Raw genomic sequence first — 19676 nt, forward strand, 5'->3', positions numbered from 1 at the left:
TGAGGTACTGAGGGAAGGGGAGACAGCCCTGAGCTGAGACTTTTGCCACTTGGGCATTATAAGTGAATTGGATTTAACTGGACCGGATCAGAGTGGCGTAGATTGGATTGGATTTAGCCATTATTCCTTTAAAACAGAATCTACTTTTGCCATCCAAGGCAGACTGTTGTTCAGTAAGTAGGGGTCCTAATTCTAGGTGCTCAATGATTCCTTTAAGCTAAACTTAATACTGTCCATTCAGATCTGCAAAAAGGAGGAAAAAAATAATTGTTACAATTTCAAATGTGTCCAATTTAGTGTCGACTAAGTTGAGTTTTCCTGTCCAGCAGAATTGCAAATTGGTCCTTAATCACCAGTACATGTGAGTGAATCACACACATGGGTTGTGAGCTAAGTATTACACCTGTGTCCTTTGAAGGAAAAAGCAAGATGCCGCTTTGTGTTGTGAGTCACACGCCTCTTACTTTGCCACCTCTCTTCCTCAGGTGGACCTGCGCTTTCTAACCATGCTCACGGCCATTGCAACACAGGGAGCGATTTCCAGGGAAACTCAAAATGGCTATTATGTCAAATCCTACAAGCTGGAAGTCAGCACTAATGGCGAAGACTGGATGGTGTATCGGCATGGCAAAAACCACAAGGTAACCCACTTTCCCTCCTTACAGACATGCTGGGACAGGGAGGAGGGGAGGGGCAAGAAGAGTTTCAAATCGACCCCACACAGGGAAGGAGCCTGGTTCATTGAGGCTCAAATAATTGATGGAGGCATGGGAGACGCTGGCCCAGAAAATATTCTTTCTTTATGCTAAAGCGATTGGAAAATACCGTTTCTCCAACAGCCTGGTTGCTATTGCATCTTGCAGAGCAGAAAGAGGAGAGAGAGGTGGGAGAGAGAGAGAGAGAGAACGAACATGCAGTGTGCTCTCTGACTACAAATGAAGGAGAAAACGTGTTCCCAGCCCGTGTCTCTCCCCACAGGATTCAATGAGCATTTATGGCCTGAGTCCCTTCCACATGCTGGGTTAACAATCACAAAACCACATGAAATGGCAGTTCAGGAGTTACCAAGGTCCGGAAATGAAAGGGGTACAAATCCTGAGAGGGAATCACAATATCCCGAAGAAGAAAGAGGACAATACATAACGAGGAGAAATTTAGTTTGTCGGGGATGGCATCTGAACTGGCCATCAGGCTTGGCAGCAAAGCACTGAGTTCTCTCAGCTGGTGCCTTTGCTGCCTGCGGCTCCTGGAGGCGTGTTCGGGTGCGTGATGTGGGGCTTTTGCTGTAAAATGGATGAATGTCTGGCACTCAGGTTTCTTAAGAGGTGTGGGATTCTGACAGTGAACAGGCCGGCATCTGGCGTGGGCAATGTGGTTGTGCGCTCGGTGTTTGGGGCAAGAGGTTGGGGGCGCTTATTGGAAATGTTCGGTGGTCTCACCTGGGCGGAGGGGGAGCTCTGTTAATCGTTGACTGGCTCTCAGGTCTGGAGGGAGAGTGTTCATCCTTCTCGGAAGGGAACCGGGAACAGAGGGAAAGGGTCTCCCCTCTTTAGTGTTATAGTTCTACCAGGCCCCTGATCTGTTGGATTCTGAATGATCAAAATGGGATACATGCGGCCAGACCTAGAGGGGCCAAAGATCTTTTCCAGAGTCTGCTCGGCTCCTGTCACTGACCCATGACAGCTTGCTCTTCCCGGTGCTGCTGGAAATCTTGGACCCAGAAAATCCTGAGCTATAATGTTGGTGGCACTGTTTCACTCAGGAAATGTGGTTTTTTTAAAAATTAAAATTACCATAGTAACATGGCACCATTCATCTGAAAATTGTGGCTTCTAGATATTACTAGGTATCAATGCACACATTCACAGAAATTCCCCATTTCACGGATAAAGCAAGTGAAAGGCTTCTTCACCCTGACATGCAGAGCCAGGTCTAGTTTCTCACTGACCTCATTTGTTTTGGAAAGAGTTGTCAAACAGCACTTGGCCATGGGGAGCCTGGGTCGGCACTGGGGGCTGGGCACACTGTGGGCTGAATCTCCATCACATCCCACGCATTTTCATGCCTTCGTTCTTCACCCACCGTTTGTAGTTAGAATCTGGTAGAACCCAGAAGCTTAGCCAGGTAGGCGAGGGCCAGCCAGCTGGGTAGGTGTGGGTCCTGGGGGAGGAGGAGGAGGCCCACCTGGCTGCCTTCCTGTCCAGGCTCAATGACTAAGCAGTGCTGGCCAGAGGGATACTATAGCATAAGCTGATTTTAAAAGCACACAGATGGACTGGGATGCTATTTAAAACACCATTTGTAGGAAATCTGCTTTTGGAAATACCTTAGCGCTGCATATTTTGATAGAATGCTGTCCTTCCTGGCTTTATCCCTGGTATTCATTCTGCAGGGAAGATATGCCTGAGAATTGAATTTTGCCTTCTAGGCTCCTTTAAAATCATTCTTAAAATCATTCTTCTCAACTTTTCCATATTGGATACATCTCTCTCTCTCTCTCTCTCTCTCTCTCTCTCTCTCTCTTCCCCTGCCCCCCCGCCCCCTCTCTCTCTCTCTTCCTCTTCCTCTTCCTCCTCCTCTTCCCACCCCTGGCTACATTGTTTTCCCCAGTAGCCAAAGGTTAATTTTGTTTTTGTGTTGTTATGGCTGTCTGCTTGTTTAGTGAATCAGTCCTGCCCACATAGAGGCACTGGGGCAGAGGAATAGCAGTCTCTCCCCATTAGAAATTCATCCTCTTAGTACCTAAAAGGAGGCAGGAGAATGCAAAGCCTGCCAATTAGGCGTCGCCCCCTCCCCCAAGCTCCCTTGCCCCACTGCAAGTGGCAGGCAGGCGACTTGGGAGACCTGCTGAGTCCTCCCCTCCAAGGGTGATCTCCGCTGCCCTTTCATTAGCCGATCTACCCCCGGACGTCTGTATTTAATGTGCAGGTTCCATACCATGCCTGGGCCTCAGCGTGGCTCTCTGGGCTGTTCGGGTTGAAATAGTTGAGTGAACCATGCCAAATAGATTTGTCAAGTCTGCTTCAGTTTGATTTGATGCCATGAAGGGGAGGCGGGGTGAGGAGGGGACTTGAGGGCAGTGGAGGGAGAGGCTCTGTCTATGCCCGGTGCTACCGCTGAGCCTTTCTTTGTAGCCGCTGGATGGTGGGCGCCGTGCCAAGCTAACTGGTGCTAAGTAGCGGGCTTGAAAGCAAAATTCAGACAGCAGGACCTGTGAGCAAAGTGTAGCTGAGAAGGAGGCAGCAGCCGGCTCTGCTCCGTGTATGGGGAAGGGTTCACAGATGCAAACCAGTGCACAGTGTGAAGAGCGGATGGCAATGTTTGGAGCAGAGATGTGGGAACTTGACTTTATTCCCTGGTCACTGTCAACACCAATGCAGTGAACCAAAGACCAGGGAATTGGGGAAATTGGAGAAAAACAAGATTAATGAGCACATAAGGTGATGAGAAACGACGGGGCTATTTCCTTGCAAAACACTACAATTTGGACCCAGGCTGGGCTAACGCGAGGACTGGCCTATGGGGGCACAACTTTCTCCTTGTAGCTAGGAAGCGAGGAAAACTCAGGAACTCTTTTCCAGCCTTCCCCAGTCCAGAAGCAGCTTCTTTTTAGTCTCTTTCCATCCAACAGGTACTGGTGAGGTTGCCTGTGTAAAAGGTACTACATTGTTACTATGCATATTGCAAGCATCCTCCCAGCAAAACACAGCACAATTATGCATGCCACATGCACAGCACATTCCCCGACCCTTATCCAATTCCACATGCCACGAACATGGAACCTATGATTTTCCTATAGGGTGGGCCCTCCTTATGTATATTTATGGCATAACCACAAGGCAGAGAGCTCGTCCCTCTGATGGAGCCATGTCCAGCCCATGTGCTCCCTGAGATTATACAAATTGCTTCACATAGACTTCCTCAGAAACCACAAGCAGAAAACAACTGCTTTAGGTTTCCCCAGGTGTATTAATAACACCCAAAACATAGACACAAGTGTTGTAAATACAAAAGTAGACGGTTCGTGGATGGGTCTATAATTATAGGAACAATTATGTACACACAAACCCAGGGAGAGGCCTAGAGCAAGCAAGAGGCACTGGAAGGCATGAGGCCTTGGCCCAGCTCCCGCTCGCCTCTGAGACACTGGTTCCATGAGTCTGCATTGGAGAGAATGAGACCAAGACTGGTATCGGGACAGGAGGACAGAGACCATTGCCCTTATATGTCCAAGCAAAAGCCCTTGTCTTCAGTCTTCCCTTATTTGGAAAATGTGGGCATCTCCCTTGCTGACACAGCTCTGGTTACCTTTCTCTTAGTCACAGTGCTGCTGGGCTAGTCGGATGCATTTAGAAGTAATTTTGGCTAAAAGAGAAAGTCTAGGGGTTGCTAAATATATCCTGATGACCGAATTGAGGATGGGAGGGGGAGGGCTGGGATGAGGAAAGGTTTGGGTCCAGGAGTTTTTCAAATCACTCCGTAATGAGTGGTAGAAATGCACTAAGCTCATCAAATTAATGTAATGGTGACCTCCAAGGGGCTCAGAGAACCCTCAGGCACTGGCTTCTTCACTTCCATTGATGTTTCAAAGACTGTGAAATTGAAGATTTCAGACAAGTAATTTGTCCCAGGGACATGGGGAACCCTGTAGAAGGCACCTGGTTGCCAGGCTTTGATTTCCAGACTGGTGGTGGATCCATGCCTTGAACTCATCTTGCATCAGGGGGAAATTGGCTTCCTAGATATTTGGTCTAGAGGTCAAGAGGTGTGCATTCTCGAGGAGAGCCTCCGTTATAACTGAGGTCCAAAGGCGAGTCGGCCTGGACAGTGCAGCTTAAAGCGCCAGGCTCAGCATTTCAGACTTTGGGCTCCGTCCTAGAATCCTGAGGACATAGAGTTGAAAGAAGCTGCTTTGCATTTGTTTTGGCCACATCCCTTGAAAACAAACACCCCACTTCAAAAATCCTCTGTCCTCTATTTATTTTCTAAATTAAAACTAATCATTTTGAAAGCTGTTGGGGAATTTAAAAACCTCTGTGAAACAGATCAGAGACTGAGGAGCAGAGAGAGCAGTGTCGGAAAACCAAACCCCCCAAATCACAGTGTGACCCACGTGGCGGCGTCTATTTTTAGACCATGGGCTGTGTGACCTGGGAATGTTCCCAAACAGCTCTGTGCCTCAATGTTGCCGTCTGCCCATGTGGAATGGTGCTGCAGCTACTGTTGGCAAGGCACCTTGGGATCTGTAGATGGAAGGCTCTCTGACGATATAATTAATGTATTGGGCCCACAAAGCTCTTCTTGAGCAGAAGCAAGTTATCAATTTAAAAAGCAACAAGGCCCCGTGGGATATTTATGTGCCTTGTTTTAAAGTCAGAGGTCTGGAAGGGGCCTGATAAGTCATCCAGACCTCTCCCCGCATCTGATGGGACCTACACTGAAGCTGTCTGAGATCAATGCTACCCCTCTTGGCCTCATTCTTCTCTGAGGCGTGCGACCATTCCTCTAATTAATAATTTTGAGTTTTCCAAAAATACCTTTTTGAAATCTTCCTGGTGGTTAACAGCAATAATTGTGTTTCTTGGATGTAAGATCAGGGCAATGACTCAAACCCTCAGCAAGGAATGGGTATCAGCCTCCAGAAGTCAAGGGTATGAATGCATCATCTCACCAGGGTTCTGTGTTTTCAGAAGAGGACCAATGCCCTCTCCCAAGTCAAAACCCCCAGTTTATCTGCCCCCGCTCAATCATAACTGAGAAGAATGCAGGGCCCTAGGTAATTAAGTTAGTACCTTATCCATTTGACATGAGATGAGCTCAGACCTTTAGCCTCTCCACTTAGGAAACTCAAGGGAAAATGTCATTATGCATAAGCTTGAAATCTTTTCTCTATCAGGCCCCCATTGCTAGCTTCACCCTATTCCCATGGGTGCTGAATTGTCTATGGGAGCTGACACCAGCCTCCCTGGCGCTTTCAGCCTTGAGACTAAATTCCCCATGCTTCCCAGGCCACTGCTGCACACAGGGGCCAGTGGGACGGAGCCAGTAAGCAAGGGATGTGGAAAGGTGCTGTGATTTTACTGGGCTGGGAAAACATGCTCTGTGCCCTGACCATAGAGTCTCTGGATGAGCACTGGAGCCAACTGCTCATCTGCTGGTAGATTGTCAGGTACTTTCTCTCACCATTTTCCTTCTCCAGTTTGCTGAGATTCCCTCAGAAGAGGAAGACAGATGGCAGATAGGCTCAGGAACATCACTCCCTGTACCTCTCCGGTTTCTCTTTTGCCCCCCTGCAAGTTTTAAAAAAAAGTGGCAATGTCTGTGTTAGGAGGCTTTCCCTGTGGAGGGCCCTTCCTACCCAGTTAGAATGTCTGTTTCTCCCCCCACCTTCACAGGAGAACATTGACCATTCCCTCCATCCCTTCATTGCTCTGCTGCTACACTCTCCCCCACCCCGTCCCTCCTCCAGCCCCAAATCCCTGAGCGGCCCTCCTCTGCTCTCCTCCCTGATGCTTTCCTGTCTCAAATCCTGAAACCCTAATCCTGTTAGTATGCTATGTTCCAGGGCTCAGTGTCTCCATGGGGGTAACATAATCCTGCACATGCAGATGGGGATGTACACATCCCACCCACCTCCCCACCACCACCCTCCGAAAGAAACCCACAGGCCTCCCCCGCCCTACACCCCATGACACGCTCCTGCTTCTCTGTCTCCTCCACATTAGCAAAAATGGCTTGATGACAAAAACAGCCCTAAAGTAAAGGAGGAGGAGACAGGAGGGCATCATGGTCATAAATGAGCATTTGGTGGTTAGGGAACTTTCTTTGCCCTACCCCCCTTCCCAGCCTCACTTAAATTCTCTCTCTCATATATATGAGGGAGAGACACATCTTTCTGACTCTGTGTCTGGCTAAGTTCCCACAGCCACTAGAATGAAAGCAGGTTAAAAAGAAAATTTTTTAGTAGTCTTCAAGGAGGAGTCTTAAGAGAGAAATGTCAGGACCGTGATTTACAAAAAGGGAAAAAAATGTCCATTACTTTAATATCATTTTCTCCTTGTGCAACTCTCCCCCTGCCAAGCCACAACACACACACCACCCCTGCCTGTTTGGTGCAACAAATTAATTATACAGGGTGGCATTCATCGATTAACAATTTATTTTTACATGTAGATCCGATGGCTGGTTTTAGAGAAATGCAAGGGCAGGGGGTGGAGAGGGAGGACAGGCCCCTGGGCTGTGCAGGGAGGATGAGCCGGTACATTTGTTTCTGCTCCTGGTTTCCCCAGTTTCCTCCCTTCATTCCTGTTACCTCTCTGTGCCGCCTGCCTTGTCCTCCTCCTCCTTCCCTGCCTGTGCCAAGTACATAGGAAAGGAGAACTTGGGGTGCTGTGAAACATTTATTAGTGGAGAGAAGTACTTTTTTAAAAAAGAAAGAAGTAGAAGAATATCTCCTGCACAATTTCTACCTCAGGGCCCCAGCACTGAGCTGGCTTTGAAAAATTTCCTGCTTTCTTTGCAGTCCCTGGAGCTGGCTGCATTCAGATATTTACAGCAAAATAGAAGTAAACTGTAGGTCACACCACAGGTAATGAGGAGATGGGCGGGTGCAGACTGAATGCCAAAGGCCTATTCAAATGAGAGGCACTGCCCATAATTGGAGCTTGCATCTTTGACCAGACACCTGCTCGCTGAGGAAGCTTGAATAGCCAGGTAACACCAAAGCCTATACTCAAAGGCTTTGGAGGGCAGGCTTATGGTGTTACCTGGCTATTCAAGCTTCCTCAGCCAGCAGGTCTCTGGTTAAAGAGCATCTCCACTGTTCTGGGCACCGAGATGTTGGTGGCAGACATTATGGTCTGTAAGAAAGGGACTTAGGCGTGGCAGAAAATCCCCCACCTCAGAGGCTTCCGGGATAGGCAGGCCAAAATGCTCACTATTCCTAGCCGTGCCAAATTCACTGCATATTATTCAACGAGAGCACAAGCAACGGTCAGCAGGGAGGGGTAGCTGTAACTAGAAATGGGATGAAAAAGAGAGAAATGTTGACCTTAGAAACTATTAGTAATATTTTCAAATTCTAATTTTCTTGTATTTTACATAGTATTATAGTCCACACATTATGAACTCACAGGCATGGTCAAAATATGTTGATTTTCTTTTTCTGACTGGGGGGAGGGGGTATAGATAATAACCAAACTGGGATGTTGGATAGCAGCCAATTTAATTGTCAGGTGCCTCCCTCCCCAAGAGGTACAAATCAGAAAATCCATGAGGTGCTGCTGGTTTCAGATTCTGTCTTACTGAAAAGAAACCAAAGTTCTTGGTTTTAAATTTTTTTACCGAGATCAAAGATGGCAGAGGAGTAAGTGGATGCTACATAACCTCCTCCCAGGAGCAATCTGGAATTACAACTAAATTGTGGAGAAATCACCCAAAATAACCAACCAGCTAGAGAGAAGCCATATAACCATGGACTGACAGAAGAAACCACTACACTATAATGTGACTGGCAGGGAATGCAGAAGAGACATGACAGGACTGACTAGGCTCCCATGGGTGGCAGCTCAAGTTCTAGAAGGATATTTCAGTGACCGGGTGTTCCCCCTGAGAAGTGTGGGGTTTAAACCCCAAGTTGGGCTCCCCAGCCTACAGCACCAGAGCTGGAAAGAAACCCAGATAACATCCAGCTGTGAAAAGCAGCAGGGTTTCTATCTGCCAGGGAGAGACTATTGGAGATGCAGAGAGCCTCTTAAAGAGCCAGTGCACAAAATTTCATATGCAGCCACTTAACCTGGGCTCAGTCAGAGAGAGAGCTAGAGCAGACTAGAGACACTAGACGAGAGTCTGGGGCTGGTAGCTCTGGGGAGAAGACCGAAGGAACAGCTACCAGGATCCCTATGCTGAGTCATTCCCCAGACTAGAAGCCATCTTTTTCAGGCAAAGCATTCCTCTCCAAGTGGCATCAGCCTGAGAGGAAGAAATAGCCCCACCCAGGAATTACTCTGCCCCACCCTGTGGATCTTAATCACAACTGCTGATTACAGCTTGATTAGATTAACAACTGATAAATTTAGTGATTGATTAGTTTAACATCTAAGGTGGAATATACAAAGAAGCAGCCAAAATAGGAAGGTAAAAAAAATGCACCCCAAATAAAAGAGCAAGAGAATTCTTCAGAACTAGATGAAATGGAGGCAAGCAATTTATCAGATTGAGAGTTTAGAGTAAAAATTATAAGGATACTCAACAGCATGAAAAAAGACATAGAAACCATAAAAAAGGACTAGTCAGAAATAAAGAATGCAATATCTTGAATAAGTAATACACTGGAAGAAATAAACAGTAGGTGAAATTAAGCAGAGGATAAAATCAGTGTTTTGGAGAACAAGGTAGAAAAGAACACCCAGGCAGAGCAGAAAAAAGAAAAAAGAATTTAAAAATTGAGGAGCAATTAAGAAACATTTTGGACAACATGAAGCATAACAGCATCTGCATCACGGGAATACCAGAAGGAGAAGAGAATAAGAAAGAGATCAAGAACCTATTTAAAGAAATATTAACTGAAAAATTTCCTAATCTGATGAAGGAAAAAGTTACACAAGTCCAGGAAGCTCAGAGAGTCCAAAACAAGTTGAACCCAAAGAGGCCACCAGGACACATCATAATTAAAACATCAAGGCTTAAAGACAAGGAGAGAATCCTAAAAGACACAAGAGAAAAGCAGGTAGTAGCCTACAAGAGACCACCAATTAGACTGCCATCTGATTACTCAACGGAATCATTTCAAGCCAGAAAGGAGTGCTACGAAATATTCAAGGTGATGAAAAGCAAGAACCTACAACCAAGGCTACTTTACTCAGCAAGGCTATCATTTAAAATTGAAGGAGAATAAGGAGCTTCTCAGACAAGAAAAAGCTAAAAGAATTTGTTAACACCAAACCAATACTGCAACAAATGTTTAAGGGTTTGCTTTAAGAAGAAGAAAAAGAAAAAGAAAGAAAGAAAGAAAGAGAGAGAGAGAGAGAGAGAGAGAGAGAGAGAGAGAGAGAGAGAGAGAGAGCAAATGTTTAAGGGCTTGCTTTAAGAAGAAGAAAAAGAAAAAGAAAGAAAGAAAGAAAGAGAGAGAGAGAGAGAGAGAGAGAGAGAGAGAGAGAGAGAGAGAGAAAGGAAGAAAGAAAGAAAGAAAGAAAGAAAGAAAGAAAGAAAGAAAGAAAGAAAGAAAGAAAGGAAGGAAGGAAGGAAGGAAGGAAGAAAAGAGAGAGAGAGAAGGAAGGAAGGAAAGAAGGACAGAGGAAAGAAAGAGAAAAAATGGAAAAAAACAGTCTAATGATAAAATGGCACTACATATGTATCTATCAACAATCACCTTAAATGTGAACGGCTTAAATGCCATTTACATTTAAACAAAAGACATATAGTAGCTGAATGGATAAGAAACATGACCCATATATATATGCTGCCTCCAAGACACCCATCTCAGATCAAAAGATACACACAGACTAAAAGTAAAGGGTTGGAATAAGATATTTCATACAAATGGAAAAGAAAAAAAAGCTGGGTAACAGTACTTATATCTTACAAAATAGACTTTAAAACAAAGAGTATAGTAAGAGACAAAGAAGGACACTATGCAATGATAAAGGGAGCAATCCAGCAAGAGGTTAGAACTCTTGTTAATATTTATGTACCCAACATAGGAGCACCTAAATATGTAAAGCAAATCTTGATGGACATAAAAGGAGAGATCAACAGAAATACAGTCATAGTTGGGGATTTTAACATCCCATTGATGTCAATGGATAGATCTCCCAGGCAGAAAATCAGCAAGGAGACAGTGGCATTAAATGACACACTAGATCAAATGGATTTAATTGATATCTTCAGAGCATTTCACCCCAAAGAAGCAGAATATACATTCTTTTCAAGTGCACAGGGAAACTTTTCTAAGATGGACCATATGTTGGGACACAAAACAAGTCTCAATGCATTTAAGAAGATTGAAACCATATCAAGCATCTTCTCTGATCACAATGCTATGAAACTAGAAATCAATCACAAGAACACTGAAAAACACACCAAGACATGGAAGCTAAATAACATGTTATTAAACAATGAACGAATCAACAGTGAGACCAAGGAACAAATCAAAAGATACCCTGAAACAAATGAAAATAAGGACACAACAATTGAAAATCTGTGGGGCTGAGAAAACAATCCTAAGAGGGAAATTGATAGCATTATAGGTTTATCTTAAAAAAAAAACAAGAAAAAGCTCAAATAAACAATCTAACTTCACACTTAAAGGGACTTAGAAAAGAACTACAAAGCCCAAATTGAGTTGGAGAAAGGAAATAATAAAGATCAGAACAGAAATAAATGAAATAGAATCTAAAAAAAAATGATACAAAAGATCAATGAATCCAGGAACTGGTTCTTTGAAAAGATAAATAAGATTGACAAACCTTTGACCAGACTCATCAAGAAAAAAAGAGAAAGGACCCAAATAAATAAAATCAGAAATGAAAGATGAGAAATAACAACTGACACCAAAGAAATGCAAAGAATTGTAAGAAAATATTATGAACAATTAGATGCCAACAAACTGGACAACCTGGATGAAATGAATAAATTTCTAGAAACATACAATCTTCCAAAAATAAATTAGGAGGAGAGTCAGAGAATCTCAATAGATGGATTATACTTAATAAAATTGAAGTAGTAATAAAGATAACCCCAACAAACCAATGCTCTGGACCAGATGGCTTCACAGGTGAATTTTTACCAAACATTCCAAAGAGAACTAACACTTCTCCTCAAACTACTTCATAAAGTTCAAGAAGAGGGAAGTTTCCCAAACTCATTTTATGAGGCCAGTATTATCCTAATTCCAAAACCAGATAAAGACAGTAGAAAGAAAGAAAATTATAAGCCAGTAACCCTGATGAACATAGATGCTAAAATCCCCAACAAAATATAAGCAAACCAAATACAGCAATGCATCAAGGACATTATACACCATGACGAAGTGGGATTTATTCTGCGAATGCAAGGTTGATACATTTGCAAATCAACAAATGTGATTCATCATATAAACAAAATGAGGGCTAAAACCACATGATCATATCAATAGATGCTGAAAAAGCTTTTGATAAAATCCAGCACCCATTTATGATCAAAACTCTCAGCAAAGTGGGAATAGAGGGAACATACCTAAACATAACAAAGGCCATATATGACAAACCCACTGTCAGCATTACACTCAATGGGCAAAAACTACAAGCGTTCCCCTTAATATCAGGAACAAGACAGGGATGTCCACTTTCACCTCTCTTATTCAACAAAGTACTGGAAGTCCTAGTCACAGCAATCAGACAAAGGGAAGAAATAAAAGGCATCCAAATTGGAAAGGAAGGAGTAAAACTTCATTATTTGCAGATAACATGGTACTGTACATAGAGAACCCCAAAGATTCCATGAAGAAACTATTAGAACTAATAAATGAATTCAGCAAATTAATACCCAGAAATAAGGTGCATTTTTATATGCCTATAAAGAACTGACAGAAAGGGGAATTAAGAAAACAATCCCATTCACAATTGCTTCAAAAGAATAAAATACCTATGAATGAACCTAACTAAGGTTATAAAAGACCTGTACATGGAAAATTATAAGACACTGAAGAAACACATGGAAGAAGATACAAATAGGTGGAAGCACATACCATGTTCATGGATAGGAAGGATTGACATCATTAAAATGTCCATATTACTCAAAGCATCTATAGATTTGATGCAATTCCTATCAAGATTCCAATGGTGTATTTCAGAAAATTAGAATAAATATTTCAAAAAATTATATGGAACCAAAAAAGTCCCACTTAAAAAAGTGATCCTGAAAAAGAAGAACGAAGTTGAAGGAATCATGCTACCTAATATCAAACTATACCACAAGCCCATAATAATCAAAACAGCCTGGTATTGACAAAAAAGGCACATAGATCACTGGAAAAGAATAGAGATCCCAGAAATAAACCCACACCTTTATAGCCAATTAATATTCAACAGAGGAAGCAACACATTCAATGGACTAAAGATAGTTTATTCAATAAATGGTGTTGGGAAAATTAGACAGATACTTGCAGAAAAATTAAACTAGACTACCTTCTTATACCACACATAAGAATAAATTCAAAATGGATCAAATACTTAAATGTTAGACCTGAAACCATAAAAATCCCAGAAGAAAACATAGGTAGCAAAATCTCAGTTACTACTTGTAGAAAAATTTTATTGGATGAGTCTCCCCAGGAAAGAGGAAAAAAAAGAAAATGGGACTACATCAAACTGAAAAGTTTTTGCACAGGAAAGGAAAACATCAACAAAATAAAAAGGCCACCCACAGAATTGGAGGACATAGTCACCAATACATCTGATAAGAGGTTAATATCCAAATTTTATAAGGTACTTACAAAACTCAACACCAAAAAACCAAATAACCCAATTAAGAAATGGGCTAAGGACACTTCTCCAAAGAGGACATACAGATGGCCAGTAGACATATGAAAAGATGCTCGTTACTAATCATCAGAGAAATGCAAATTGAAACAACAATGAGATACCACCTATCAGAATGGCCATCATCAGTAAATCAACAAACAGCAAGTGCTGATGAGAGTGTAGAGAAAGGGACCCTTTTGCACTGTTGGTGGGAATGCAGACTGGTGCAGCCACTGTGGGAAGCGGTGTGGAGATACCTCAAAAATTAAAAATGAATCTACCTTTTCACCTAGCTCTCCCACTTCTGGGGTTCCCAAAGGAACCCCAAACACTAATTTGAAAGAACATTAGCACCCCTATGTTCATTGCAGCATTATTTACAGTTGCCCATATATGGAGGCAGCCCAAGTGTCCATCAGAAGATGAGTGGGTAAAACAACTATGGGACATTTACACAATGGAATACTACTCGGCCATAAAAAAAGAAGAAAATATTACCCTTAACAGTATGGATGGACCTGGAGAACATTATGCTAAGTGAAATAAGCCAGTCAGAGAAAGACAAATACCGTATGATTTTACTCATATGTAGAATCTATGAACAAACTGAACTAACAAGCAAGACAGACAAATTCATAGATGGAGAGCAGATGACAGCTACTTGGGCGAGGTGGGGGGATTAGGGGGTGGAGGGACTGAGCAAAAAGGAAAAAGGACTCATGGACAACAGTGTGGTGATTGCTTGGGGTGAGGGGAGGGGACGGGTAAGGGACTAAATGGTAATGGAAAAAAATACAATAAAATTTAAATTTAAAACAAAATAAAATTTAAAAAAAGAAAAAGAAACCAAAAATCTCAAGAATCAATTGCAAAGTGTTGGATTATGTTCAGAATTCAGCGAGGCACCAAATGGATTATCCAAACAACTTTGTACCCTGAACTGTTTTTTAAACTTTGTTTACAGAGATACATTTGAATAAACCTTTATGTCCAACATAGCTTTTATATTAATATAATATATAGATTTTTTTTCTCTATTCCCACTTCTTAAGGAAGTTAGGGTCACCGTGAACACACTTCTGGTCTTCCTTTGGGTGGTAAGGCAACCAAATTAACATTTTCTTTTAAAATTAACAAAAAAGTATACCATCTGTGACATCCAGCTTTTAAAGCAGATGTTATAATCTGATCGCATTTGATCTATGCCTTTCCGGGTGTCCCTCATGCTGACAATCCACGGAGTTCTCTCAGCATCATGGACATCTCACTGTGAAGTTATGGCTGGAAAATTTGTGGCCTCGAGGTTCGACTTGGGAGTCAATGGCTTTCAGAACTGGAAGTCCCCCGATCTCACAAAGACCTACTTGTTACTTGTGACATGGTTTCTACTTTAACATCTGTCCTGAGTGTTATGTAGGCATTGAGTTCAGTGGGGAGGGCTGGTAGACGTTATACTATCTATCTGCAAGCCTGTTACTGACTTTATTTTCCTGAAGGAGAGACCAAGGTACCTAAGGTTTATTGATTTGCCTGTACTGATTCAGTGAGTCGGCAGGGAATAGGGTATAAAACCAATTTCCTGGCACCATTTCTCGTGCAGAGCCCCTTACCTTGCAATGCCTAGACTGGAAGCCAAGAATCCATCTCAGAGAATTTGATCAGAAAACTTATGAAAGGTGATTCTGAAACCACAGAAGCATTGAGAAAATAATAAAGATGTATAATATATGATAGCATTTACCAGCTATAAATAGGGAGATGCAGGGGGAAAAAATAGAGACCTTATAAATCCAGTGGGTCAGGAGAAATAGAAAGTGCTTAATATTTCATTAAAATGGATTTTCATAAATTGCACTTTGATATCTTTGGGTGAAAGACAATATGTAAGGACCAAGGTGTTGTTATTTGTTACTCTTTGTTATTAATAATTTGGACTGTTATTGAACCAAACATCCACCAGGTGTACTCTCCCTTTGAGTGGGGCACTCACTGTGTGTTTTGGTCACCATTTAAGGTGTATAAAAGTCCTCAGCACTTGTCCACAAACCACTTAGGCTGTAAGGGACAGTGCGTAACTAAAATGCCCCGTTACAAAGTGGACACTCCTGGGACAGTGCTAGATTGAAAACTCTTGTGAAGGAAGCCTTAGGATCTGAGGGCCAGAAAGGAACTTACAAATCGACTCATACAATCCCTTCATTTAACAGAGGAGGAAGTTGGGGCTCACACTTCTGAGCTAATTAGCAGTAGAGTCTGTCTCCTGGATCCTAGTTCAGTGATGTTTGGGTCCCCCATCCCCACCCCCCACTGCTGCCATATGCCACACTCCAAGTAAAAGGTGTATAAATAGTTCACTAAAATAAGATGGTATTCCTTCAGCAAAGCATCCAAATTGCAGAGGGAAGATATAAGCACAAGGCCAAGAGCAAATAAGACACCAAGAAGGGATTGGGCTTGGAAACATGAAGGGCAATTTGAGGCCACATTAAAAGAGCCTCTTTTGGTTCCAGGAGTGAAAGAAGCTGAGCAAAATGGAATGGCTGAGTGAAGTTCAATTTGAGCAGCCAGGTTGGTGGCCTAGGGCAGATAAACCAAGTGTGTGCCTCCCTGTCTGACTGATGTCACTGTAGGCAGAGACCTGGGGGCTCTCCCTCAAAGCCTGTGACCACGTGCTTCCACAGGAAGGCCAGCCCTCTCCCTGGACGTGTACAAATGCACATGCACACACATGCAGTCACACACACACAAACGCCAGCCTCCCAAAGGCAGTCCAAAGGCACAGTCATTCCCCTACTGAGGTCAAGGAAGAAAGGTTTCTTGGTATTATCTGCCAAGGCTGAGAAATGAAGGGGTCAGATAAGATAAAATTGGATATTAAAAACACATAAGACGTGCTGTGTTCCTAACTAAACAGTACCAGCGTGGTGTGTGCGCTGTGGATTGCAGCTGTGTTAAAGTTCAAATCCACTAACACTCCAATTATGCATTCACATGGCCAATGAGGCCCCCTCCCCTCAATCTCCTTAGCATCTCCTGATGGAGGCCACACACAGTCACTGCCATCATCCTCAGGGAGCTGGCCAGTGGTGGCCCCCCACTGCTCACAGCACCCGTCCCCGAAATAAGCAAAGTGCTGCATTTGCTTCTTCCTTGCCAAAACAAAACAAAAAAACAAACACAAAGCCTCAGCCTCATGCTGAATTCTAGGATTCTGGGCGAACTGATTCATCTTCCCTGAATGGGTTCCATTCCTCTCTCCTTTTCCTCAGAGCCACGGAGTACTTTATAAGCACCGAGGAAGCCCAGAAACAGGCATGGTGAGCTGGGGGCCTTCCTGGGCCCTGCTCCCTCCATCTGGTCCTCCCTCTCTGAGAGTAAAAGCCTCAGCACCCCCCCTCCACCTCCCTCCACAGGTCTTCTCCCAGGTGTCCGGCTCTCGCCCTCTTTCTGTGTGTTTCCTTGGCCCTTTGCCTTCCCCACTTTGTCTTCCCGCCCCTTTTCCCTCAGTCCCTATGCATAAGGCAGCCAGATGGAACCTGGGAGACATGAGTGGTCAAGCAGTCCTGCCTGTGTGCTCCCTGCGACCAGCAAGGCAGCCAAGGAGGAAGCTGATGACCTTAGGGCCAGAACAGGACGCTCCCTAGGACCCGCGGTATTTAGCACCCAGAACAAGAGATTTAAACAGAATATGGTGGGCTGGCAGAAACCTATTTCTTCCTCTCCTTTGTCTTAAGCAAGCCACTTCTTATCTCCTTGCAAAAGGTGTGATGTCTCTTGACCCTTCACCCTTACCGTCAGTGGTGTGCTTTATATTAAATGGCTCTTACTTTGGACCTTAGCAAGCAGAAAATGTGGCAGGTTCAAGGTTGCCAAAAGGCAGAGCTCCTGGCTACCCCTCCTGGGGAAGAAAGCACCACACTGTTCATTAACTCTGAATTTCCATGCTGCTCTTTGCTGTTTCCCAGAACATTCTAAAATGGGATAATAAACTCACCTGGAATAGCAGCTCTACATCTATTCAATCTGTGCTTGGAGACCTTAAGGGCTCCATGACTTCTGGGCTCCATGACTTCTAGGCACGAACATAAACACTGCAGATGTATTAAAAGAGATGACAGTCCACCTAGGAAAACGCAGCCTAAAACCTAAAAATATGGCAAGGGCATTTGGATCCAGACTGATGTCTCTGAGCCTTAGTTTCCTCATCAATAAAGTGTGAATAATAATACTTAACCGCAGGGTGTTATAGATGCAATTGTCTTTACAGAGTGTCTGGCTCGAAGGTATTCATATTCTAATATACCAGTTTCCCAGCCCTATCAATGACCAAACACCTGGCACAATCTAGATATCATGAACTGAAGTATCAACTCCCCTACCCAGGAGAAATTGCTAGCCATGGCACAGCTGGCTGTGAATAGATTTATAGTCACTTGGTTATTACTGCCATAACAGGTATGATTTAAAAGTGATGGTTGGTTACTTGGTTTTTCCCTCCATCCTTATCCAGGAAACCAGGAAAAATTCACATATACTTGCTCCAGCTATTTTTTTAATGGAGAGCAAACACAAAAAAGCATAAGGTCCATATGGCAGTTATTGATTTGGGCCATCTGGTAAGCTAGGACTTGCTCCCACCATGTTGGATTAGAAGCTATTCCAGAAAGCCTTTCCTCCTGTAAGAGATGCATTGGTCAGATGAGGACAGGGATGGATTTCATTACAGGGCGGGGACTATAGCGAGAGGAAGCCAGAGCAGGACTCCAAGGGGACTGTCTGCAACCCTGACCCTACAACAAAGACCAGAGAGAACCAAGAACATGTTGATTGACACAGGGGCACTGGGGATAGATGGTGCCCCCCACCCTCCCACCCTTTCATGGCACAAACAGGCCTCTAAGTAGCTAACAAAAACAATTGTGAAGCCCTTCCTAATTATTAAATACCCTGCAAATATTAGTATATGCCTGCAACATGAGGAGGGGGGAGAGTCAAGTTCAAGCTAGTGAGTGAGGTCCACTAGCCCTAAAAGATGATAGTTCTGCTCCATTTTTAAAGGCTCTTCTACTCCCTCCACCCCTGTGCTTCTGACATGTTTTCCTTTTCAAAGCTCCTTCCTTTGCTTGCTCTCAGCCCAGAGGCAAAATTTTCTTTGCCTCCCCAAGTTTTTGTGAAGACCATTTATTGTTTTCAAGTTAGAGCTCTGTGAGAAATTAAAATATTTTTCATGGTGCTTCCAAAAAATCCCCAAACAACAAACCCACTGATTATTTTTAAACTTGAGGGAAATAAAATTCAACATAACTTTCCCACCCCCTTCAAAGGCTGCACGGGTGGCCCAACTACAAATGGGGATTTTATTAATGTGGTTTCGCGTCTTATATTACAGGTATTCCAAGCCAACAACGACGCAACAGAGGTGGTTCTGAACAAGTTGCACACACCGCTGCTGACAAGGTTCGTCCGGGTTCGCCCTCAGACCTGGCACTCGGGCATCGCCCTCCGGCTGGAGCTCTTCGGCTGCCGGGTCACAGGTAAGGGGGGTGCGCCCGTTAGGTTGGGGAGTCGGTTGTGTCCCAGGCTCTGCAAACACATGATTGCATCACATGAACTTTCTAGAAGGATTGGCTTAAGGATTCAAGTCTTAGCAGAATTCCTCTGTTCATTCATTCATTCAGTATATACTTATTAAAAGTCTACTATCTCTACCAGCTAACATTTATTGCATGCTACCTATGTATCATGTTCCATTTCTACAAGTTACATGTTATTATTCTCTTCATTTTATAGATGAGGAAACCAAGACTTGGAGACATAGGTTCCCTGCCACTAAGTGGTAGAGCCAGGGTTTGAAACTAAGCAGCTTGAGCCCTGGCAGGTGTGGCTCAGTGCATTGAGTCCTGCCTATGAACCAAAAGGCCACTGGTTCAATTCCCGGTCAGGGCACATGGCTGGCTTGTGGGCCGGGTCCCCGGTTAAGGGCATGCAAGAGGCAACCAATCAATGTTACTCTCACACATCAATGTTTCTCTCCCTCTCTCTCTAAAAATAAATAAATAAATAAACTAAGCAGTTTGAATTCAGAGCCCAGCTCTCAAATAACACTTTCTGCTGCCTCAGCTGGGGGCCAAGAGCTATACAGTGATGAACACAACAGACTCAACACTGTAGGGACAC

The 19676-nt window shown here is 43.7% G+C and overlaps 1 protein-coding gene across 4 annotated transcripts in view; it reads left to right on the forward strand.

Moving 5' to 3' along the window:
• The window catches only part of NRP2 (neuropilin 2), a 120836-nt gene that overhangs the window by 45755 nt on the left and 55405 nt on the right, over window positions 1-19676 (forward strand). For all 4 annotated transcript variants that reach the window (XM_090282868.1, XM_090282871.1, XM_090282874.1 and 1 more), the window contains exons 7-8: window positions 486-641; window positions 18889-19033. In XM_090282868.1, coding sequence (XP_090138994.1) covers window positions 486-641; window positions 18889-19033 — 301 coding nt within the window. The remainder of the gene's footprint in view (window positions 1-485; window positions 642-18888; window positions 19034-19676) is intronic.

Source organism: Furipterus horrens, unplaced genomic scaffold, assembly GCF_987537825.1.
Source record: "Furipterus horrens unplaced genomic scaffold, mFurHor1.1.pri manual_scaffold_1, whole genome shotgun sequence".
Classification (NCBI taxonomy): domain Eukaryota; kingdom Metazoa; phylum Chordata; class Mammalia; order Chiroptera; family Furipteridae; genus Furipterus; species Furipterus horrens.